This window comes from Lepisma saccharinum, chromosome 22 (genome assembly GCF_977018435.1).
Source record: "Lepisma saccharinum chromosome 22, izLepSacc3.1, whole genome shotgun sequence".
Classification (NCBI taxonomy): domain Eukaryota; kingdom Metazoa; phylum Arthropoda; class Insecta; order Zygentoma; family Lepismatidae; genus Lepisma; species Lepisma saccharinum.
Genome location: NC_139250.1, coordinates 3,407,540 through 3,431,304, shown reverse-complemented (window position 1 = coordinate 3,431,304; position 23,765 = coordinate 3,407,540). Strand labels below are relative to the sequence as shown.

Here is a 23,765-nt window from a genome sequence, read left to right as displayed (position 1 = left end):
AATGTAGTTTTGATCCATTTTAATGCGAATACATGTTGTTTTCTGCGAAAATCTCTCTCCGACATGCTGTTTCTGCTGCCGCCATTTGCTTTCTGCACGAGAGCACAATGTTCCGTGTGTTAGATGACGTAAACCCCATAGTCAGTGTTTCAAACTCGCCGTGTTTTCACTATAACATGACGTGTCGAGTATTTTTATTTTTTTTCTATTTTTTTACTATGCTTACCTAACCTAACTTTACGGAAAATGGTTTGTGGGGCTAACGTCAATGGTGTTTGGGGCTAACGTCAATGGTTTGTGAGGCTAACGTCAATGCTTTGCGAGAGATATTAGCATAATTTCAAATCCGGGCACGAAAGTAGGTATTTTCCGGTGAAAAAGGTTGCAACACTGCATAAATCGACATGTGTGTTACAGAATCGAAATAACGAGTAACAGTAAGTACTCGTAAATGTAAGAAATTGACATTATTTTGTTAGAAATTTATTATTTCACCTAAAAAATGTTCCGCATTCCAGAAGAGTACGTTAGAAAAGTAAAAAAGTGCAAAATAAATTATTTATAGGTGTCACCCTTATAGTAAAGTAGTACCCTTAAGTTTTTACAACATTAAAGAACACTCCTTGCTTTATATTTCAGCAAACAATGCTCTGCTACAAAAAACGAAAATTAACAAGAACTCTGTTTGTCTAACGGTAAAGGACGCATCAAATCTTCTTTTAAAAATGTTTCACGAGGTTCTGTGAAGAAAATTGTTCTCCGCATCAACTCTGTTGTCACAGAGCGTAGCTCCATTTCACTGTCGCAATATTTGCTCAGCTCCTTATTACATAATCCCAGAGCTTGTAAGTTTAAGAGTTTGGATTGAGCAACGAAGGTCTTTTCGCCCACTACAAGACGTTCTTGCTGCCTCGGTATCCAAGTGGGCGTCGTATTGGGTATGCAAGGGGTATAAGTAATGTATTTACGGTGTTGAGAAGGTGAACGTTGCTCGTGCACAAGCTCAATGGCGACCAAAACACCTGAGCCTCAACGGGGGATCGAACACGGAGCCGAGCGCTGGTCGAAATCGATTTCTCCAGGTCTACACGCGCGCGCTGTCGTGGATCGAGGGGGGAGGGGCTTAGTCTAGAGTTACTCAAGTTCCAGTCCAGAGCGGAGATCTGCAACGCGCGGGTGACCGTTCTTCCATGCTCTTGATGAAGTAGGCATGGGGTGGTCATCTCGATGCTCTAGCCGTGGTGTAACCTAACCATTCACACCTAAACTCGCTTTCGTAGCTTTGTCATGTGAGTGTCAATACTTGTGTTTACATGTGTCAGCCGCCAGTGTGAAAAAAAAGAAGTTTGTTTTTTTGGTTTCCACACGCAAGTTGGGTGTCAAGACTTGAAACAAAAACTTTAAGTGTCTTTTTTGGTGGGTTTTTTCCGTTCTTTTGTTTTGGTGTCAGTCATGCCTCGCTCGAGCCGGTGCTGTTACAGCGAGATGGTGCAGGGAAGGAGGGCCAGGACGTTGTCCATGGTGCTGGTGTGGTGCGGGGTGCTGATCCTCGTGGAGGAAGCAACGGCGATGACCCTCCTCCTGGGGAAGATGACCCAACCCGCCCCTGGTCACTCGCCGGGACCTCCGAGGTCGACAAAGCACGGGAGGTCGGCCGGCGAAGAGGTGTCCAGTGGCGACGACAGAAAGGTGTTCTCTGTGACTTTCGAACCGACCAGCGGCGAAGTTGTTGGCGGTTCCACGGACAATGACACGTGGTGGAGCATTGCCGATCCTTGTAGTGTTTTCTCGGACAACAACATCCCGATGGAGCCCGGCAGCGATCAGCATGTCAACATCTCCGTCAGGCATCATCTGTTCAAGACGGACGCTGGGCTAGTGGCGGGCGTCACCTATCAAGGTAAGTCGCTAAGTTACCACTATCTAACGGGTCAATCAAACCCCACACCACGCAGAGCTTCTACACTGTATTATTTGGGAAAACTCCCAAATGTCAACTTTCCTTCCCCGTAGTACGCCCTTGACTTAATTTTGCAGACTAGCGATGCTCTGGCGTCCGGACTCACGGCCAGTATAACACATGGGGTTCGTGTCGTGTGCTGCCCTTGTGTGTTTGCGATTGTCCATCAATCCATTTCACCTTATCCCCATCATCAAAGTCAACAAGACATGTGTTGAGGCCTCCCCGATGGCGTAGTGGTAACGTCGTCGCTTTGTAATCAAAGGGTCACGGGTTCGATATCCGGTGGAAGCACATTGTGGTTTGAACCTCACTTTAAACTGTAAGTCCATTCCCGATTAGCCTTACTGTGCATAAAGTGGACTTACAATAAAAACTCGAAGACGTGTTGAGGTGCTGCACGCGTTGTAAGCCGCATGCATCATGTGATATCATCAATTTTCACTTCTGTATTTTCCTTTCTTAATATCGTCATTTGCTCTGGTGGGTTATTTACATAAATGAAAGGAAGTAAATACATAAACTATAAGAGTAAGGAACGAAAGTCTTGTCAGAAAGACAGTCAAGGACAGAGAGGGAGAGAGAACGAAAAATAGAGATATAGAACCGAGAAAGAGTGAGAGATGAAAGGTAGAAGTTACCTTGATCCTCCCTGCGGGCGGCCATGTGATTGACGTTCAATCAAGCACAGCTTAATTAGTATTTTAGGTAGTGAATTACTTTGAATGATTATTTTTCACAGGCTTCTCAAGTTTAGCAAAAAAATGTTTCTTCGAAATTTTCCCAAACTCAAACTAGGGGCATCAATAAAATTCCTGGTCATCTGTATAAAAAATTTCGAACGTTTTACCGTTGCAAACTATTGTTTTGGTGTTGCATTTATTTGCCAATAGATGGTGCTAATTTATAAACTATAAAATGACTAAATGAGATGGGTAGTACAAGCAGTTATTGCTATTGCTACATTGTTAGTCAAGGTCAAATATCGAGGTTAATTATTATCAATTCCTTCAGTGTTCCTAAGCTAACGGTTTTAGAACTTTCAACAATTATTTGGAATATCTTACGAGCAACTCATTGAAAAACTTCCAGTTTTATTGTGCTCGAACTAAACATTGTTGGGCAGGGGTGAACCTTTTGGGCTAGCTAGGAGACGCTCCTATGTTTTAACATGGGAACAATGGGAGATGTTTAGGTTAGGTGGAGGGCTACTGCCTTGCAGTATTTTTCCTATCTGGGAGATTCCGTCCGCTTCCAGCACTGAGTTGCCACTGCTAGTAAGTCCTTTGCTCGTAAGGAGCCGTCCAATATTTTGCTTAGACTTGCATAGTTCTCTCATTAACGTATCAATGTAAGTAGACTAACATCTAGTGGTGTCCAGTGCAAACAAATATCACGAGCCGAATGTTCCACCCTCTCGAAGTTGTTCTTGACAACTATTTCCGCAGCGAAGTCACGGTCCTCAGTTTGGGAAATGTAATAGAGTGGAAGTTTTCGGAATTCCGAGAGGGAGACGCGAAATTAACTTCGAAGTGGAGAAAGACAATTTCCAATTTCTTCATTTTCCCCCGTCGTCTCTTTGACTTCATTCCTTTTTTTAGAGGAATGATTCAGATTCGTGCGTTATTATACAAAGAAAGTTTCTGGTAAAGAATGGAAGATGGAAAAGTTTGCAAAGATAGAAGTGAGGAAAGGTGATGAAATGAAGTTTCTAAAATTACTTTGTGTTAACAGGAAAAGTTTCCCAAGAACTTAAATACGACAGAATATGATGTATCCTTCCTTTGGGATTGTATTTGGAGGGAAGTGCGCATTATGTATTAATTCTTCCTTCGCGTCCGATTTTCGGATCATGTTTTTGTTTGCGTTTTTGCCAGGCGGACGATCTGAAAATGTCATTTCATTCGCATAAATATACTGAATATTTATACACAGGTTGACCCAATAAAAGGCATACACACTTTGAATAATTAAATGCTTATTCATATACAAATATAGGATTTTTTAAGTTTATGCAACTGTTTGAACTGATGGATATTATGATCCAAGTGCTGTTGATAATACCGATTAATGAAATTACAACCCCATGAATGCTTTTGTTTCTTATTTGGTAAAACATTAAAATACTGACCAAGGCAGAATTTATTGTACAAAAAATACATATACACTAAAAAGGTAACGTTTTCACCCTCTAACAGGGACTTCTTTAGACGAATATTCACACTAGAATGATGAAAATTACAAAACACCATCTTATATCGTAACAGGTTCCCCTGATTAGAGAAAAGTAGCAAGCCAAAAGCAATAACCTCCTTCGTCGACCGTTACTCTCTCAATCCTTCAAAGAATGCTAAGTCAGTATCAAATCAATCCTCCTGGTTGATTGGAATTAAGTTGCTGATCAACTGGTATTGGGGAGCAATAACTAGGTGGTGAAAGAAATGATAAGTTAGAGTGTAACGGGCGACGTGGGGTATTTTGCTTTGGATCGAGGAACGAGAAACATTGGGGAGCTTGAGCGAGCCTGCATAGCACTGTTCTAAGAGTCTTCTCCGAGGAACTCTTCATAACAGAACAGACAGGTAACATCCTTCTCTAACCATGTTGATCTAAACTAGAAGATATAAACTCAAATTCTTAGTGTTGTGCCATTTCATGTGTGAAAATTAACCTCTCGCCCATTACCATCAAGTTATCTGCCAAGGGCGAGTGCTCACCAGTGAGGATGAATGAATGACAAAGCTACATCACCCAAGCATAATGGCTAAGATTCTTGGTAAGATCCCACGAACCTTGCAGTTTTTTTACGATATATACATACTCCCAGACAGGGTCAATACACAGATCAACACGAAGGCACAAGTCCTTATCTTAGAACATTTCCTGTCATTAATTCCAGAGTGTGGAATCTCCTGACCTGGTGAGAGTCTGTGCCTTATCAATTCTTCCTTATATCCTGGACTCCTTCCTTCCCCTCTTCTTTCTTCGTTATTCTTCCTTCTTCTTACCTCTTTCCTTTCTCTCATCCTTTCCACTCTTTCTAAGACTCCTTTCTATCCTTGTTTATTTCCAAGCTCCCCATTCCGGTTCATTATTTCTTCTTCTCCTTTTTTCTTTATTTCCTTGGCCTCTTTCCACATGCTCACTATTCCTCTCTTCTCTCTCCCTATCCTCCTAGCCTTTTCCCATTCTATGTCCTGTTTCTTTTGTGTGCTTGAATATAGCATTTTTCTCCCTCTTTAGCCTTACGTCATCCTTTTTTTGTTTCAACCTGTCTTTCAGTCTCTTTTTTGTTTCCCCTATGTACACACTATCACATTCCTTGCACTGAACCTCATATAACCCCGTTCTCTTCTTCCTCTCTGTTTCTTCCTTCTTGTTCGCTATCCTTAAAATGCTGCTGCTTTTTAGAGTGTGGAAACGTTACCTTTTAGTGTATATATATTTTTTATACAATAAATTCTGCCTTGGTCAGTATTTTAATGTTTTATTAACATTGAAGCAAGGCTTAACAGTGTTGTTCTTATTTGGGTGCAATCTCTTTCAATTCAGCGATCTTTGCAGCGTTTTTTGCTATAAATATCATTGTGATTGGTCGATAGTGTTTGATCTGGTGAAAGTAGGTAGTATTCAATACCATTTCTTCGATCAGTTCATCTGATCAGTGGATTTTCATCAACATAGATACTCGCATCCTGGGGAGATGCTTGCAGAATAGAAGCAAGGTTTCATCGAGCAAAAGAAACCAAGGAGATAGTTCACCTTTATGTGCAGTCACTGGCAATGAAACTGGAACACCTAGAAAGGCGTTATGTGTGTTGCCTAACTCAACGGCGATAGGTGTACTTTGGTAGCAAATTTTCAATGGCAACTTCTACCACACAACTCCTTGCAGGGAAGAGAGCATTCCAGGATATAGGTGTCTCATTTTTATTGTCGGTGAGTGTACACTGCCCATTGTGAAATTTTGTCCGTGCTGTAAGGCTACACCCTGTGTAGTGTTGAAACTCTCAAATGACACATAATGGTAATACAGTAAAACATCGTTAATCCGGAGCCCAATAAGCCGGACTTTGCTTAATCCGGACAGGCCAAAGGCTAAAAAAAAGCAGAATGCAAGGTTGTAAATATGACTAGAAGTCAACAAGAGAACTTCCTAAAGAAAAGGCAGTCAAGCACTGATGAAATTCTGTTTCCCGCAGACTTTGTACTGTACTGTATGGTGTATTTAGGCCTATGCCCTTAAAGTACACCATATAAAGTTGTTTTGTTGCTATAAACGGAGTTTCAATGCACTTTCTACTGTTATTTTAAGTTATTTCAGTTAATCCGGACTTTCGTTAAACCGGTCAATTTATCCCCCCATTAGTCCGGATTAACGAGGTTTTACTGTACATAAAAAGTATACAAGTATTGCATTCAAAGTGTTGTTACTTCTATGATAAAAAATATATCACATATTCGATATAAAATGTTAGAGAATTTTGCATCTGTTTCGCGGCAAGCTGCGATTGTTATGAAAAATTCTGTTCCGTCAATCTTTCTGTTCAAGAGACGAGGAAAATCATACTTTTATGGACGCAGGAAAATATTTCTTTGATAACCTAAAGTTGAGGAAGAGTCGAAGAGCATCGAAACGACGTGGAAATGATTTCTTTCTGTGCTCGTTCCTCTTGAATATTGCTTCCTCTTGTCTCACACAAAGGTTATATCACAATCGAACTTACGGTTTCTTCATATAAAAGGCCTGACTTCAAAATGCATTCGTCTCTTCTGCTGTCACGAGAGAATAATTTCCTTGAAATGTCCTTGGAGTTTGATTTTATAAGGAAGTTGGTTAGTTGAAATGCTAGGTTGATGAAAAAACATCTACGTACATCAATAAATATGGTGTCAACACCTGAGAATATTCGTAAATGAATCGAAACTTGAGACGTTCATGCAGCGAGAAGTCAATGTTGGAGGTAGATCACTTCCACCTACACCTGAGATCAGGATTTCATCACCGCCCATTTCACTCTCATGTGCATTCACGAAGGAGCCCCCGAAATGGACTCAGTACAGTCACGGAAACTTATGGGATGTACCAATACTATTAACTTTCAATGGAATCTTTACAACCCAAAAATGCCCGTGACTGTACAACTTGTTCCCGTTTTGGTGAGAAGATAGCGCATTTCTACGGTCTTCAAGGGCACCACATTTGTTCCTTGCTGCAATTAGAGTCCACTTTCGCTCGCTTGCACTCGTTGGAATAATATTATAATATTTGAATGTGACAATAATCTTAGACAAATAACTGTCCTGGCAGTTTCAGCCCACAATCATCTATTTAATTTTCATATATCACTGTATTGGTAAGATACACTAAACTACACTTTAACATGGAGATAATGACTGTGTTTACCTAAGTCTCAATTTCACTGCATCTTTCACCTCACTATTCATATTTGAGGGCACAATACCTAAGATAAATTACGTTTATACGTGTACTAATGGGCTTCGAGCGTATACCGCTCCTTTTGGCTATTCAAGCGTTATTCGCTCGAGTCGATTCCGTACGCTATCTAGCGTCGTTCATGCGAACTATTTGGCGCTCGAACGAAATCCTCTCGGTCTTAGGTTCATAGACCATAGTTCTTCTCAATCGCTGGAGACAAATGAGTAGAAAGTCACTGCCCACTGCGGCTAACTGTATGAAAGTGGGACACCCAATACAGGAACAATGATTGCTGCTTCCTGTGCGCGTAGTGGTAAAGTCGTAGCCTTGTAAACAAGGGATTCGGGTTCAATTCCATGTGCAAGCCCAGTCCCAATTTTATCTGTGCATAAAGTAGGCTTGCTTTCGGTGCGTGGACGTGGGTTGTACTTGACCAACACTTATCTGACACGAACCGCATTTTCCAACCGCCGCGCTGTGCTCTTTACCCACTTCATTTCAAACCATATACACTACTTAATAAACATAGCCCTTCCCTGGCTTTAATTCGAGCGTAGCCCCAGGCGGATTCCGTTCCACAGAAGCGCCTGACCATGTTTCCTCCATGTAGAACACCTTAATGAAATTCAGCCACGGCGGTTGGTTAATCTAATGCAGATGAAGAGCGCAGAGTGTCGCCCTTGATAAGTTAGCCACGGCTAATTGTTTGCAGCTGCTATTAATTGGCGATGCTCCCTTGTCGCTGGCAACCCTGCGTGCGGCATCAAGCGTGTAATCTCGTCGTCAAATTGGGACAGGATTGTTTGTCGCGGGCGGCGTAGACCTTAGAGCAAGTCAACTACGCCCACGCATGCTCTGGTCGGAGGTTGATTCCTCTCGGAGAAGGCTAGTGCAACGTGTGAAGCAGTGCTCAAACGTGTGTGGGGGGGGGGGGATAGGAGAGCTTACGTAGCTGTCTCCATAGCCCCGTATAGTTTGTTGCACTTTTGGACACTCGGTGCAGTGCAGGTGTATCCCGGTGTCAGATTGGTGCAAGGAAATATTCACCAAGTAGACGGAAAGCGGTGTTCAAGCAGTGTTGCCACAGTATGAGGGCACAATTTACCTTTCCAAGGGCAAACATTTCCCTTTTTGGACCAATTTTTCCCTTCACCTAAGCAAATCATACAATAATAATAATAAATATTAGTAGTGGTAGTAGCAGTAGCTGTAATTATTATTATTATTATTAGTGGTGGTGGTGGATGCAGCAGTAGCAGCATTTCCGTTGGTCCATGTCCGTGTGAATAAAAAATGTTAAATATTTCACATATATGTCACTTTCATCGCTTCCTGACCAGATGTCCCAGGTTTGGATCCTGGTCAGGAATCCATTTAATTGTTAATCCTCATCGTTACTATTATCCGAAGGTGCAGAAAAGCGATATCCTTAACAGAAATATAAATAGATGAAGGCTATATTCAAGATCCTGCGCATTCACGCAACATAAAATACGAATGTGAGGGGTCTTTTGAGAGTCGTTAGCTCTAAGATGCGCAGTGGCGTACGGCGCTGCCTGCGCAGAAGATCAATGTGAGTCGTCAGATGGGAGGAATGACATGTGAAGTTCTACAATGTTAAGGCACTTGAAACGTAGCACATTTTTGTGGAGCCCTTACTCAGACGTGTATGACAGCCATTGTATTTTAATCAGTGTTGCCTCCATCCTATAAGTTGCACCAAGGCCCAATTTCTTATGCTAAATTCCCTTTTAGGCTCCTCTATATATTTCCCTACCCCCTCGTATATTCCTATTCCACTTTATAAATGGCCGATGCTCATCCTAGGCTGTTCCCACTCGAGATCCGGTCTGACCTTTCTATTTATAGCCCTGGGAAGAAAGGTTGGCGCTTTTAAACCCAAACACAATCCTTTGTCTCTTCCTTCCCCCTTCCCAAAGCGGCTTCGTGGCTTCGGAACGTTGCCAAATAGCTCCGAACAGGTGTCTAAATACCAAGCCAGGGCCCGAGAACAAATAGAGAAAAATATTCCTCCCCCTTGTTTGTTCCCGCGATCAACAATATTTGCCGAAAGCTTTCCTCCCAGGCTCCACACTGACTGCTCGGCGACCCCATTTGAATTCTCGGTCACGATAAAGCGTGGAGGAAGGGGGGCGGGGGGAGGCCCCTGCAACGGGACGATCGATTTCCTTTTGCTCATTTTCTACGCGAGGCTTCCTCTTGTCTTCGTCTGCTCAATCCTGCGTCGCTCCCTTCTTACTTATTTGTTTGCTGAATCGATAAGCAAATTGGGATGCGATTATGATATCGGCTTCTCTTCGCTATGTACCAATTGTTTCCAGCTGCAAAAGGCAAGAAATCGCTGAATAAGGATCTGGTGAGAGAAAGACAAATGTTTCCACACCCCTGGCATTCAAGAACCTGAAGGTTAGTGTTGACAACACAACTAACGGTTTATGGCTGCAGCAACACAAGCCTTCCATCTGTCCCTATCCTGGGCAAGATCAATCCAATCTTTTCCATCCTTACCGATTTCCTTTAGGCCCATCTCAACGTTATCCCTCCATCATCTTGGCCTTCCTACAGGTCTCTTACCATCAGGTTTCCCAACAAGAATCCTTATTTCATCTCCCATTCGTGCCACATGGCCTGCCCACCTAAGTCTTCTTGATTTAATCATTCTAATAATAACTGGGCAGGAATACAAATTGTGCAGTTCTAACTTATGTAACATTCTCCATTCACCTGTCTCCTCATCCCGTTTACATCCATATAATACTACAGGCAAAATTACTCTTTTATACGAGAAGATGATAGTTTATGAAGAGAAGAGTACCACGCATTTCCTGAATAAAGCCTGCTCTTTGTTTCTTCTTTAATATAATTTTAATTTGTTAGTATTACTTCTAAGTAATTAAATTTGTAAACTGATTCAAACGAGTTGTTATCAATAAATTAATACAAAAAACTTAGCACGTAATTGAATAACTAATTGAAAAGTATAATTTCGATACGCACAGACCGATTTGTGACAGAAAATAAATTAGTTATTTTGAACATGGCAGTGCAATGACCGCAATCTTAGGTCTGCTTCTGCCCCATGCTGAGGGATTTATCTGAGGAAAATCCCTCTGGAGTTTTCATACGATTCCGAGATATAAATTTACTTTTCTTCTCCTCTGTCGCTTCGAGTCGAGAGGAATGGGATATCCTCCCACGTACAATGGCGATTGCAGGGGTTAAGACCTCGAGTGTTCGATCAAGTGGAACTTATATACTTTCCGCTATCTCAGAACCCGTCGGGCCGTGAGGTTGACTGACCACAATCAGTGTTGCCATATGAAGGGAAATTTCCCTCTTGCAGAAAAATTCGGACTAATCAAAACTAATAAAATTTCAGTTAAAATTTGATGACATCAATATTAGTGCAGATCGTATTACTCACAATGTTCTCCTATTACTGCTTATTGAGTATATGTATGTATATTTCTGTTGATTTATTTTACGCCGCTTTTGTACATCTCCGGTTAATAGCGACGATAAAGATAAATGAGGAACGTATGAAATGTATCATGCAAACCCAACTATAACACCATTAAGCCCTTGTTTCCATGATATGAAAAACTCAATATGCTGACCAAGGCAGAAAATTTATTTTATTTTAAAACATAAACTAAACGTAACTTTCAACCTTCTAGCAAGGTCTTCTTCAGACTCTGTACCCAGTACAAATGTAACAAGATACAAAACAGGAAGATATAGAACATAATGAACTGGAAGAAGACAGAATGAACTGGAATGGGGGACTGAAGATAAACAAACAATGAAAGAAGGTGTTAGAAAGATCGGAAAGGACAAGAGCGAAAGAGGAGAGAAGAAAGAAAGGATAAGGAAAAGAACGTGAGATAAAGAGACCAACCACTTTCCAGATGAAAGGAAATGTTTATCCAAATCGCCTGTCAGGTGAAAGTACAGTTGACAAGGGAAGGCCACCTGCTGGAATGTTCTAGAGAAAAAACAACTTTCCAATAATCTTATGTCTGGAGGGGAGTGATTTCTGTGTATATATATCTTCCTGTTTTGTACCTTGTTACATTTGTATAGGTACAGAATCTGAAGAAGACCTTGCTAGAAGGTTGAAACGTTACGTTTAGTTTATGTTTTAAAATAAGATAAATTTTCTGCCTTTGCCAGCATATGAGTTTTTCAAACCCAACTGTACATTCATGCCTGGCCAGGGTTTGAACCTTGGACACGTGGTCCGGTAGCAAGAAACCTGGTTATTGAATTGAGTTGCTTAATTTTACTTAGCTTCTTGTGCCACTTTTGGCTGATTTGCGAAGATGGGGATGAGTGATATGATGATATGATGAAATTGATGAATGGATACTCACAAACATCCATGCCCAGGCCTGGATTCGAACCTGGGACCCCTGGTGTCGTGGCGGGATGTGCTAACCACATACGAACATTCGTGAACGAAAATAATACTGCAGCAATAACAACTAATTATTATTATTGTTATCATTTCTTTGGATGAGGAGGAAAATTGGGCAAAAAAGGGAAATTTATTCATTTGGGAAATTTTGGTCTTAGATTGTGGCAACACTGACCACAACGAGAGATTCTTGGCCTTTTCCCTTTTTTCATCCACAGATTCCTTCAGGATCGATTCTTCCCGAAGGGGCAGCCTTGGCGTGACTAAGGGAACGAAATATGTTGTGGGAGTCGAACATTCTGTTTCAAAAGGTATCGCGTGAGTCCGTTTTTTCTTTCGTTTCGTCATGCCTTTTTTCTCCGTTTGTCTTCTTTCTTCTCTTTCTGTGATGTTGGGAAATTTAATGTGTTTGCTGTGGGTTCTTAAAGGTCGTATTACCATCATGCAATCTTTCTTGGATGTTCTATGCAAATATCTTTTCGATTGTGGTGTTCTAAACAGATATCCGAAGTCTTTCTTGCTCCGGTTATCATGGGTGTTAAGCTTTCTCTTGTTCGTCATCTTTCATTATCTCTCTCTCCCCTTTTCACACTCTCTTTCTCTTCGTCTCGGCGAGGAGTTCCTATCATGAGGAAAGAGGTGCCCCCGTGGAATTGCAATGAAGGCAGGGAAAACTTTTCTCCTTGCCTGGACGTGTCTCTTCTCTCCTCTCCTCTTCTATTCTCTTTCACTTCTCTTCTCTTTCTCTTCTCTCCTCTTCTATTCTATTTCTCTCTTTCCCTCCGTTTTCTTTATTTTTCTTTCTCTTAGTTCTTCCCTTTGATCTCCCTGTATCCCATTGCTACTTTTCTCTTTTACTCTGTCTTTCTCCATTTCCTCAATTTCTCTCAATCTTTTCCCTTTCCTGTCCCCCTTTTACCTCTCAGTATATTTCTCCTTTCTTATGCACTCTCTTTCTTTCCTTTCCCCCCCCTCTCTCTCTCTCTCTCTCTCTCTCTCTCTCTCTCAGTTTCCTTTATCTCTCTATCTTTCCATTTCGCTCATGTCTCTCTGTCTTCTTGCATCTTACATCTCTCTCTCCCCATCTTTCTCATCCTCTTCATGTTCATCCATTTCCTTCTCTCTCTACCACTTTTTCTCCTTTTCTCTCTTTCATTATACTTTTCTAACTTCATTCTGTTTCTTTATTTATTTTCTAATTCCTTCTCCTATCTTTCTAATGTTGTTCATTTTTTCACATTCTCTTTCTTTTTCATTTATCTCCCCTCTTTCTTTTACTCTTCTACCTCATATTTTTCCATACTCATCTGTCTCTTTCTTTCCTTTCAACCCTTTCTTTACTTCTTCTCTTTATTTCTTTCTCCCATCCTTCTCCCTCTCGCCAATATTTATATCATACTTCGTCGTCTATCCCTATATATCACTTCATCTCTTTTTACATTTATCTCTCTCTGTCCTTTTTCTGGTAAAGTCGTCGCCTTGCAATCAAGGAGTCCCGGGTTCGATACTCACTGCAGGCACATAGTGGTTCCAATCCCTTTGTAACCTGTAGGTCCAGTCCCAATTAGCCTCTTTGTGCATAAAGTAAACTTTAGAATCTCAGAAGTCATGTTTTTCTATTTGCATGCACTTTTTCTTTTTGTAACAATTTCCCTGTTTCTTTTCCTGTTCATTTCTCTCTCATTTTCTTTCTTTCGTTGTATTTTTGTATTTCCATCTGTGTCTTCCTCTCTCTTCTAACTCTTTTTCTTCGTCGTCTGTCTCCTTCTACCACTTCATCATTCTATCTTTTTACCTCTCTCTCTCTCTATTTCATTGTATTTTTGTACCTTTGCCTCTTATCCCTATCTCTCTTCTGTATATTATTTCTTTCTTATTCATTTTTCTCCTTCTACAACTTTACCTCTCTTCTTTTCTCTTTCATTCTCTTTTTCTATATTTGTCTCCATCTTTCTTCTTTTTATTCATTCCTTTTCTTCTTTCCCATGTTTATTTCTATAACTTTATTTTTCCTTATTTCAATCTTTCCTTTTTTTCCGTTTTTCAGTTCTCTCCCTTTTCTTAATCATTCTTTTAGGCTACAAATGCGTGCAAACGAGTGAGCTAGGGCCTCACCTATGGCGCAGTGATAGCGTCGTTGCCTTGGGAGCAAGGTGTCCCGGGTTCGATACCCGGTGGAGGCACATAGTGGTTCGGATCCCACTTTAAACTGTAGGTCCAGTCCCGATTAGGCTTACTGTGCACAAAGTGGACTTCAAACACCAAATCAAACCAAACCAAAAGAGTGAGCTAGAAACCCACCCCCGTCTGCGTGACGTAGCCCAGCAGATTAGCAGAGTAAAGTTCAAATTTCAACCCAAATTAACAATCTACCTCGTGTTCATTTACTGGAACTTTGTGAAAGCACCTGCTCACGAGATCTCGCCATTAAAGTCGACTTCCAGCCCAGACAGACCGCAATCGTCGTCTGGGGAACAAGGCCACTCTCGGTAGGAATAAAAGCATAACGAGGGTTAAAAGTTTCCCCGGGAACAAACAAACAAACGAAGATTACGCAATTGAACTTCCAAAGTGGAGACTATTCACTTTCCCCTAAACGTGTGTGTGTTGGGGGCGGGGGAAGTCCATTAAGGAAGATGATGTCCGTAAGAATACCTTCCCGGGGTAAAAACAGCAAATGTGGGTCACGATTGTTGTCTCGTTGCTTAGCAACGGAGGCGATGGTAAGGAGGGGTTCGCCCTGGTCATTCTTTGCTACGGACCTGATAATTTTTTGGGACTTGCATGCTTATTTGCTGTCCGAGCAAGGATAGTTTATATGGAGCAAATTGAGAATACCGGAAGTATCTTCAATTGTTTTCAAATTCGGAATACTCACTAATTTTGTCCTCGTAATCACGAATCTGCAGTTAAAATGTGGGGGTCACGTCTAGAAATTGCAAAATAAGTCGAAAAAAGTGGGTCCGTGAACGGAGAAAAGATCCTTGATTTATGAAGAAAACAACTTTTTTTTTGCAATGATTAGCGTTTCGAAACTATGTTTACGATGACCCTTAATTTTAACTATGCTTGCCTAACCTAACCTAACCTAACCTTACCGTGAATGGTTCGTGGGGCAAACATGTTTTCCACCTTTACGCAAGATGCCATTTTCTCACATCCAAATCAACGCTCTCACTTATTGCACAACACTTGCAGATCCGTGATTACGAGGCCAAAATTAATGAGTATACCGAATTTGAAAGCAATTGAAGATACTTCCGGTATTCTCAATTTATGTCGTATATACAGTCGGGTTAATTAATGTTTTCGAGTCATATCGGCTGCCGAACGCTTTGAATGCTGGTTCGAGTCCCGGCCTGGGCATGGGTGTTCTTTGTGATTGTCACTTCATCAGTTTCATCATCATTCATCCTCATCTTTGCGATTAGCCAAAAGTGTCAGAAAAGTAAGGTAAAGTAAACCCGATCAAAATTGGAAAATATCACAATTTAATGCTTGCGTTTGAAAATTTTGATTTTCTTAACATATCTGCGGGGACTGTGGCCTCATCAACTCTCCCCTGTGTGCGCCAGTGGTTGAGACAATTAGTCTAAGGCCCACTTTAGACGAAAGCATTTTTCTTAACATTTATGCCATGGCCAAAATCTACCGTGTAAAGTGAAAAATCTAATGGCATTTGTAAGGAACAGAATCGGTCCTATTTCCGTATTTTTCATAGCACAACCAATGAGAAGCGACCCTCTAGATCACGTGTGGAGATGTAAACAATGTATCGCTTCGCATTTTTGAAAGCTGATAACCGAGTGGAATAACGTTTCCTGTACACATCATTGGCGCTGCTTAAATACATACTTAATATCACAAACAGCACATCAATGGAAGAATAAATTATTTATTTCAATTGTAAACATCAGGCCGCGGCACAACTCGTGTGCCCTTCGTGCTGTATATACAGCGTAAGTCAATATGATGTTCCCGATTTCAGTGTCTATTTATTTCATTGTAATGATTAGGGAACGGAACTTTAGGTAAATAAATGTTTTTTTTCTGCGATAAGATAGAGACCCTCATTGCCAAAATTCTGATCATAGCCTTATATGTCAACACAGCAAATTTTATTTTACATAAAAACACATATTTTCCAGTTTTCCGTACGTAAATACATATTTTGGGAATTTTCATTTTAAATACATAAAATCGCTCATTGTCTTCAGCTACCTCGAAATCCTCGAAGGAAAAATGTTTATTCTCCGCACCTTTTTCACATCGAGAGTGTTAGGTTTGTTTTGTCTTTGAACACGCTCGCTGGCAGACTTCTGGCGCCTCGCCTACGATCGTACTGGGGGAAAATATTACCCCCACTGGATCTAACGCACAAGTGCTAATGTCTAAATGTACAGATACAGTATTTTTGGGAAAAACCAAGGTTTTCAAACGTTGTGCCAAATTGCATGTGTTTTGGAAGGTGAAGTAGAGGAAGAGGAAGCTTTGGAAAACTTCAGCGTTAGTGGCATTTCGTGCTTCAAATATGCAAGAATTGTTTCTTGTGACGTGGAGCGATCTTTCTCACAATATAAGATGCTTTTTAGATATAATCGTCACAGATTTACAATGGAGAATTTGGAAAGACTATGGTGATTCACTGCAACTTTTCTAAAAAATAGCTCACTAAGAGGTAAGCATTTAGAAACTGATTTCAGGTGTTTAAAATGCATGTAATATTTTGTTTTTCTTACCAAATATTTTTTTTATTTTTGTCACATATTTTCCTGTTTTTATCACATATTTTCAACATTTATGACACATAAAGAAATAAAAATTTCTAAGTTTTTTAGCACATAGTAATGATACGTAAATCAGTGAGATTACACACATAGATTGAAAAACTCAAGACGTTTTTCCTGGCATATTATAAATGTTCTATGCACGATCCACGTGTTACACGACACACATCTAGTCTATAATCAAGTTCCTGCCACACACTTCCTAGTATGTCAGAGATCACGTTGGCTATGGCTGTAGTAATGCGCTCATGCAATTCCACCAATGTTGTAGCAGCAAGTGGTGGCTCAAAAACTCGATCCTTGATGAAACCCCATAGGAAAAAATCACATGGGGTGAGATCTGGGGATCGTAATGGCCATTTCATTAATATGCCAGGAAAAACTTCTTGAGTTTTTCAATCTGTGTGTGTAATCTCAGTGGTTTACGTATCATTACAATGAAATATGTAGAAAATGAAATCGGGAACATCATTTTGACTTACGCTGTAGTATACATCGCAACCGGAATGTTACAGATAATTCTTCCGTGAAACGTAGGGGTGTGCGGGACAGAATTTTTTTTTTTTTTTTTTGGTCGGGACGGGAAATTTTTTTAATCCCGACATTCTGGACGGGAAAAATCGCCATTTCCCGATAGTGGGGAAATTTTCGGGACGGGAAATGTTCGAAATTTCCCGAAGGTCTGAAAATCTCGAATTCTACACGTCACTTTCAACATAAGTGATTGTTTTTGCATTTCTGGAATAAAAACAAAACAATTTCCGATAAGTTCCGGAAACTTGCAATGCAGAACACGTCGAGAATTAACGACATTTTAAAATGACCATTCGGTATTTCCTGACTGCTCGGGATCCCGAAAAGTCGGGAACCGGACGGGAATTTTCTTTTCCCGATCCCGGTCCCAAGTTTTCGTAATCCAGCACACCCCTAGTGAAAAGTATTGACTGCTATAAAAATGCTGTAGGATCCAAGTAGCAAAAAATGGTAAGGAAAAGGCTTACTTACTCTGACCACCACGTTACGGTGGTCTGCCATAATTATGCTCGCATTTGGAAAATTAATCTTTCATGGAAATCCGAGAGGGACGAGTTACAAAAAACGTGAATCTGATTGAATTTTTCCTCGAATTCCGGACCTTGCTCAACACGGCGCCCTTGCAAATGGCCGAATCAATACCCACGCTCGACCTCCCGACCTTTGGGTGTGCGAGATCTCCCCACGTATTCAAGGCACAAAGAGAATTGCTCACGTATCATTGTCTCGGGTGCGTCTGCCTGTGAGCATATGGAGAGCGTCCACTTTCATCGCCGACGCTGTGAATTGCTACATAATGGCCAATCCAGTTCAATTGTTCTCTTGTTTCATGCGAGCCAACAAGCGTTGTCCAGTTCGTTCTCTAGCTGTGTTGGCAAGGCCTCCCCGATGGCGCAGTGGTCGCGTCGTCGCCTTGTAATCAAGGGGTCCCGGGTTCGATTCCCGGTGGAGGTACATAGTAATTCGGATCCCACTTTGAACTGTAGGTCCAGTCCCGATTAGCGTTACTGTGCATAAAGTGGACTTAAAACAAGAAATCAATCCAATCTAGCCGTGTTGGCGAAGTGTGAGGGCTGTACTGCGGTGCTTATTTGGTGTTAACGGTGTTATTTTTACTGTAAACACCTGTGCTGGTTAAGGGCGTTCGGGGATTTTTCTAGGGGGGTGAGCAGGTGGAGCATTTTATTTTTGTATCTTTTCATCACTTCCTGCCGATCTCCGCGACTGAGAGGTTAGCACAGCGTTCTGCGTGTCCCGGGTTCGAATCCCTGCCAGGGTGTTCTTTGCGAGTATCGCTTCATCAATCTCATCATATCGTCACTCCTCCTCATCGTCGCGATAAGCGAAAGTGGAAGAAGAGCGACGTAAAATAACCTTATCTCAATCAATCAAACCATCACCTCCCTTCTCTTTATCTTTGTCTCTTCTCTCATTCTCCTTTTCTCACATTATATAATTTTTGATCGAGATGTAAAGTGTGGAGGTTTCTGAATACACCCAAACGACGCGATTAGCCAAAACTGACAGAGAGACGAAATAAAATAAATTTTATATTCTCTCTCTTTGTTTACCTCTCTCCCCCCACTCTTTATCCCAATTCTATTTCTTTTCTATTCATTACTTTATATATCTCTCTCTACCTTCATCTTTCTCTCCATACTTCGTTAACTTTCATCTTCTCCATCCTCATCCATTTTCGTCTTCTTGTCTCTTTCTTTCTCTCCATATCTCTAACCAATTCCTCTCTCTCTTTCTGTCTCTATCCATTTCTTATTTCTCCGTCTCTCTCCCTTTCCATCTTTCTGTCAACTCGTTCTTTCCTCATCTTTCTCGATCTTTCTCATCCTCTTCATCTCCATCCATTTCCCTCTCTTTCCCTCCTCTATCTAACTAATCTGTTCTCTCTCTCTCCACCCCTCTTATGCATCCATCTCTCCCCATCCATGTAAACGAAATGTTCATAAATATGCATGGTCCTTGGGGAATTCTTCCATTAGCAATTCGGATCAGAAACCGATTTTTGAGAGGGTCTAATTAAAAATCATTGAGGATTTGAAGCGCTAAGCTCTGCGGCAGGAAAGGTACATTAGTCTTAAGAGTGGCTGCCCACAACAGCGCCAGGAACTTTCTACCTCAGCCAGAATTAAAATCTCTTTTAACCTACGAGGTTCTTTCATTGAAAAGAGTCAGTTTTCCGAAAGGCCAACATTAAACCCCTTATTACTTATGCAACGTGTATTGTAGGTTTAGACAATCACGTCTCCAAGCTTTCTTCCTTCAATAACATTTAGGTATCAGACAAAGAAGATTATAGTCATTAATATTCCTATCAGACGAAAACATTACATAGAAATCTTCAGCAAGAAATGGCACTCTATGCCAGAGACCCGGGTTCGAGTCCTGGTCGAGCCTACATTTTTCGCTGAAAATTTCTACGTAAAACATCTCCTACGTGTGCCTAATCTTCAATAAAAATATTAGTCATAAATATTCCTATTAGACTAAGGCATTACTATCATAAATACGTATTTCTATCAGATTAAATAAAGCGTGTCCACAAAAACACTCCTCGATTTTATTTGGTTATAAAATGAAAACTTCGAGGAATATTGTGTTCATTTTTTGAGTAAACGTGTAAAAACTCATAAAGTTTCACGTGATTGAATTTCATTACAGACACTCAATGTGTGCCCCACCTGTCACACGGCAAACATCTAGGCGATAATCGAGCTCATTCCAGACTCTGGAAAGCATATCGGGCGTGATTCTGTTTACAGCTTCTGTGATTCTGTCCTGCAGAATTTCAATGGATGCAGGTAGGGGATGTACGAACACTATGTCTTTGATATACATACCCCCACAAGAAAAAATCACAAACACTAAGGTCCGGTGACCTAGGAGGCCAGGAAAGAAACACCTGATCATGGCGTCCAGCACGATCTGTTTGGAAGGACCTCATTGAGAAAGTTATGGACGTTACGATGCCAGTGGCGTGGTGCCCCGTCTTGTTGGAAAAGGTAGTCACCTACCTCAGTAAGTTGAGGCATCAACCAGTTTTTAACACATCCAAGTAACTGTCGCCGGACACAGTTTCGCCTTCAAAGAAAAAAGGACCATAAACGCTCTGTTCAGATATGGCACAAAACACATTACACTTAGGAGAATCACGTTGTATCTCCAGCGTGGCGTGGGGATTCTCCAATCCCCATATCCGCACATTGTGTCTGTTTACCTTACCATGCAGGTGGAAGGTTGCTTCATCACTGAAAATGATCTTCGACAGAAGATTGTCATCATTTTCCATTAACTGCTGGAGATCCGAACAGAATTGCTGTCGCTTTGGACGATCTTCAGGTTTTAACTTCTGCACCAGTTGCAGTTTATATGGCTGAAAGTGCAAGCGTTTTCGTAACACCTTGCTAATCGTACTTTTTGGGATTTGTAGTTCAATACTCGCTCTGCGCACTGACTTTTTGGGGCTCCGAACAAAGGTTTCCCTCACACTCTCAACAACTTGTTGTGGGACTGTCGGTCGGCCAGAGTGCCCTTTCCGCTTGTCACAGATGCACCCTTCTTCGACGAAATCCTTGTACCACTTCAAAATGGACTTGTTCGAAGGTGGTTCCACACTAAATTTACGCCTGAACGAACGTTGAACAGACACGACACTCTTTGTTGTGTGTAATTCTAACACACACCAACTTCGTTGCTGTTTTGAAAGCGCCATCTTGAATTTACTGCCCTCTAGCGGAAAAATGGGTCAATTTCACAACCTGTAGGGAATAAACAAAAATATTTTGAGTTACTACACCTTCTGACACCATACTTACAAACATATTGCAAAAAGTTTTCATTTTATAACCAAATAAAATCGAGGAGTGTTTTTGTGGACACGCTGTATAATAAATTAAATCAGTACATAGTTAGTAAACTTTTAAAGATGATTTCTTCAATTAACTTGAAATAAGAATAATGTTTCGATAAAACGAATATATTTTACGATTTAACATTTATACTTACATGAACCAAATTGCAAATAAAAATGCAATTTATTTGTTATTGTTGTGTAGTGTCATCTTTCATCTTCGGATTTCCGTTAGTTTGAAGTGTCTGTGTTTAATAATGATTTTATCGTAAAATATACAGGGTGTTCCGGGAGGAAGCCGCAATACTTTGGGAACTGGTAGTGTGGGTGATTCTAAGCAAAAACGTTCATATGAACATGGGTCCGATTTTGAACAATAACGGAGATATGAACAGAAATAAAAATGATGTAGGAAAACGTACACAAAACAGTAACAAGTTAAAAATGGCAATGTAATGGTAATTGTGTAAGTGAATACGAGAAGGGACATGCTAATACTAATCTTTATTGCATGAATTTGTGGTGTAGCAGTACTTAGCACTTCATTGCATCAGTTGATGTTCCTTGCTGCACCAAAATGCATCTTTTCGGATCGAAAAAGCTGCATTCTGGTGCATCAAAATGCATCAAGGTGCATCAAAACGTAACAACTCATGCATCAAAACGCAACAACTGATGCATTGAAGTGCATCTCGACTGTAATAAGTCCTCACTTGAATCAAATTATGCACTTTGGTGTTTCTTTCACGACATACAAAAATGCATCAAATGAGAATATGATTATTTGAAGAAGCCATAAAACACACTTAAGTGCAATCAATCGATGCATTCTGCTGCATAAATCGACATGATGCATTTAGTTCTCTGAAATCCAATATGGTGACCGACACAGGTCCATGAAAACATTGTTCCTGGGCGTTATCAGCTCTCCTGCCCCATTGTAATTCAACTTGATAGGTAACCAAGGGGTCCCATGTTGGCTTCCCGGTGATGATGGCAACTCTAGAACTAAAAGTACCGCCCAGAAGAACCTATTGTACGTAAAATAGTGGACTCGAAGCCTAACTTCCAAGGAAATGAATTCCATTCGTGGAAATTTCCAGTTTCCAAATGTCCTCCGCCTGTAAATTCCCTGTAGGCGCACCCTGTGTTGTTATTCCTGCAAAACTTTTCCTATTTTCGCGTATTGGCCACACTGGTCCGCGAGCATCGAATGATTTGTTAGGAAGTTCCTTTCCGTGGCGACCGGCGTTAACGATTCGGCTGGGTCCGGTTTTCATTCCAGCTCCGGTTGTTGATTTGTTGTCCTCCAGAGCCCGAGCCGGAGCCTCCGGAGGGCCACAACTCACGGGCAGAACTGGAATTGTTACGTAGGCGAGGAATTGCAATCATGAGGAAAGAGGTGTCCCCGTGGAATTGCACGGAAGGCAGGGAGAACTTTTCTCCTTGTCTGGACGTGTCTCTTCTCTCCTCTCCTCTTCTATTCTCTTTCTCTTCTCTCCTCTCCTCTTCTCTTTCTCTTCTCTCCTCTCCTCCTCTATTATCTTTCTCTTCTCTCCTCTCCTCTTCTATTCTCTTTCTCTTCTCTCCTCTCCTCTTCTCTTTCTCTTCTCTCCTCTCCTCCTCTATTATCTTTCTCTTCTCTCCTCTTCTATTATCTTTCTCTTCTTTCCTCTCCTCTTCTATTCTCTTTATCTTCTCTCCTCTCCTCTTCTATTCTCTTTCTCTTATCTCCTCTCCTCTCCTCTTCTATTCTATTTCTCTTCTCTCCTCTTCTCTTCTATTCTCTTTCTCTTCTCTCCTCTCCTCTTCTCTTTCTCTTCTCTCCTCTCCTCCTCTATTATCTTTCTCTTCTCTCCTCTTCTATTATCTTTCTCTTCTTTCCTCTCCTCTTCTATTCTCTTTCTCTTCTCTCCTCTTCTCTTCTATTCTCTTTCTCTTCTCTCCTCTCCTCTCCTCTTCTATTATATTTATCTTCTCTCCTCTCCTCCTCTATTCTCTTTCTCTTCTCTCCTCTCCTCTTCTATTCTCTTTCTCTTATCTCCTCTCCTCCTCTATTCTCTTTCTCTTCTCTCCTCTTCTATTCTCTTTCTCTTCTTTCCTCTCCTCTTCTATTCTCTTTCTCTTCTCTCCTCTCCTCTTCTATTCTCTTTCTCTTCTCTCCTCTCCTCTCCTATTCTATTTCTCTTCTCTTCTCCTCCTCTATTCTCTTTCTCTTCTCTCCTCTCCTCTTCTATTCTCTTTCTCTTCTCTCCTCTCCTCCTCTATTATCTTTCTCTTCTTTCCTCTCCTCTTCTATTCTCTTTCTCTTCTCTCCTCTCCTCTTCTATTCTCTTTCTCTTCTCTCCTCTCCTCCTCCATTCTCTTTCTCTTCACTCCTCTCCTCTCCTCCTCCATTCTCTTTCTCTTCACTCCTCTCCTCTTCCATTCTCCTTCTCTTCTCTCCTCTCCTCTTCCATTCTCTTTCTCTTCTCTCCCCTCCTCTTCTATTCTCTCCCTTTCTCTCCTCTTCTATTCTCTCTCTTTCCCTCCATTTTCTTTATTTTTCTTTATCTTAGTTCTTCCCTTTCTATCATCCCGTATCCCATTGCTACTTTTCTCTTTTACCCTGTCTTTCTCCATTTCCTCAATTTCTCTCAATCTTTTCCCTTTCCTGTCCCCTTTTACCTCTCAGTATATTTCTCCATTCTTTTTCAGTCTCTTTCTTTCCTTTTTCCTCTCCCTCCCCCTCCCCCCTCTCT

General features: G+C 41.1%; 1 protein-coding gene across 6 annotated transcripts in view; it reads left to right on the top strand.

The window, feature by feature from the left end:
- The first annotated feature begins 1,161 nt into the window (after window positions 1-1,161).
- The window catches only part of LOC146004935 (uncharacterized), a 470,180-nt gene continuing 447,576 nt past the window's right edge, over window positions 1,162-23,765 (top strand). For all 6 annotated transcript variants that reach the window (XM_083143992.1, XM_083143989.1, XM_083143988.1 and 3 more), the window contains exon 1: window positions 1,162-1,900. In XM_083143992.1, coding sequence (XP_083000118.1) covers window positions 1,453-1,900 — 448 coding nt within the window. In that variant the 5' untranslated portion in view covers window positions 1,162-1,452. The remainder of the gene's footprint in view (window positions 1,901-23,765) is intronic.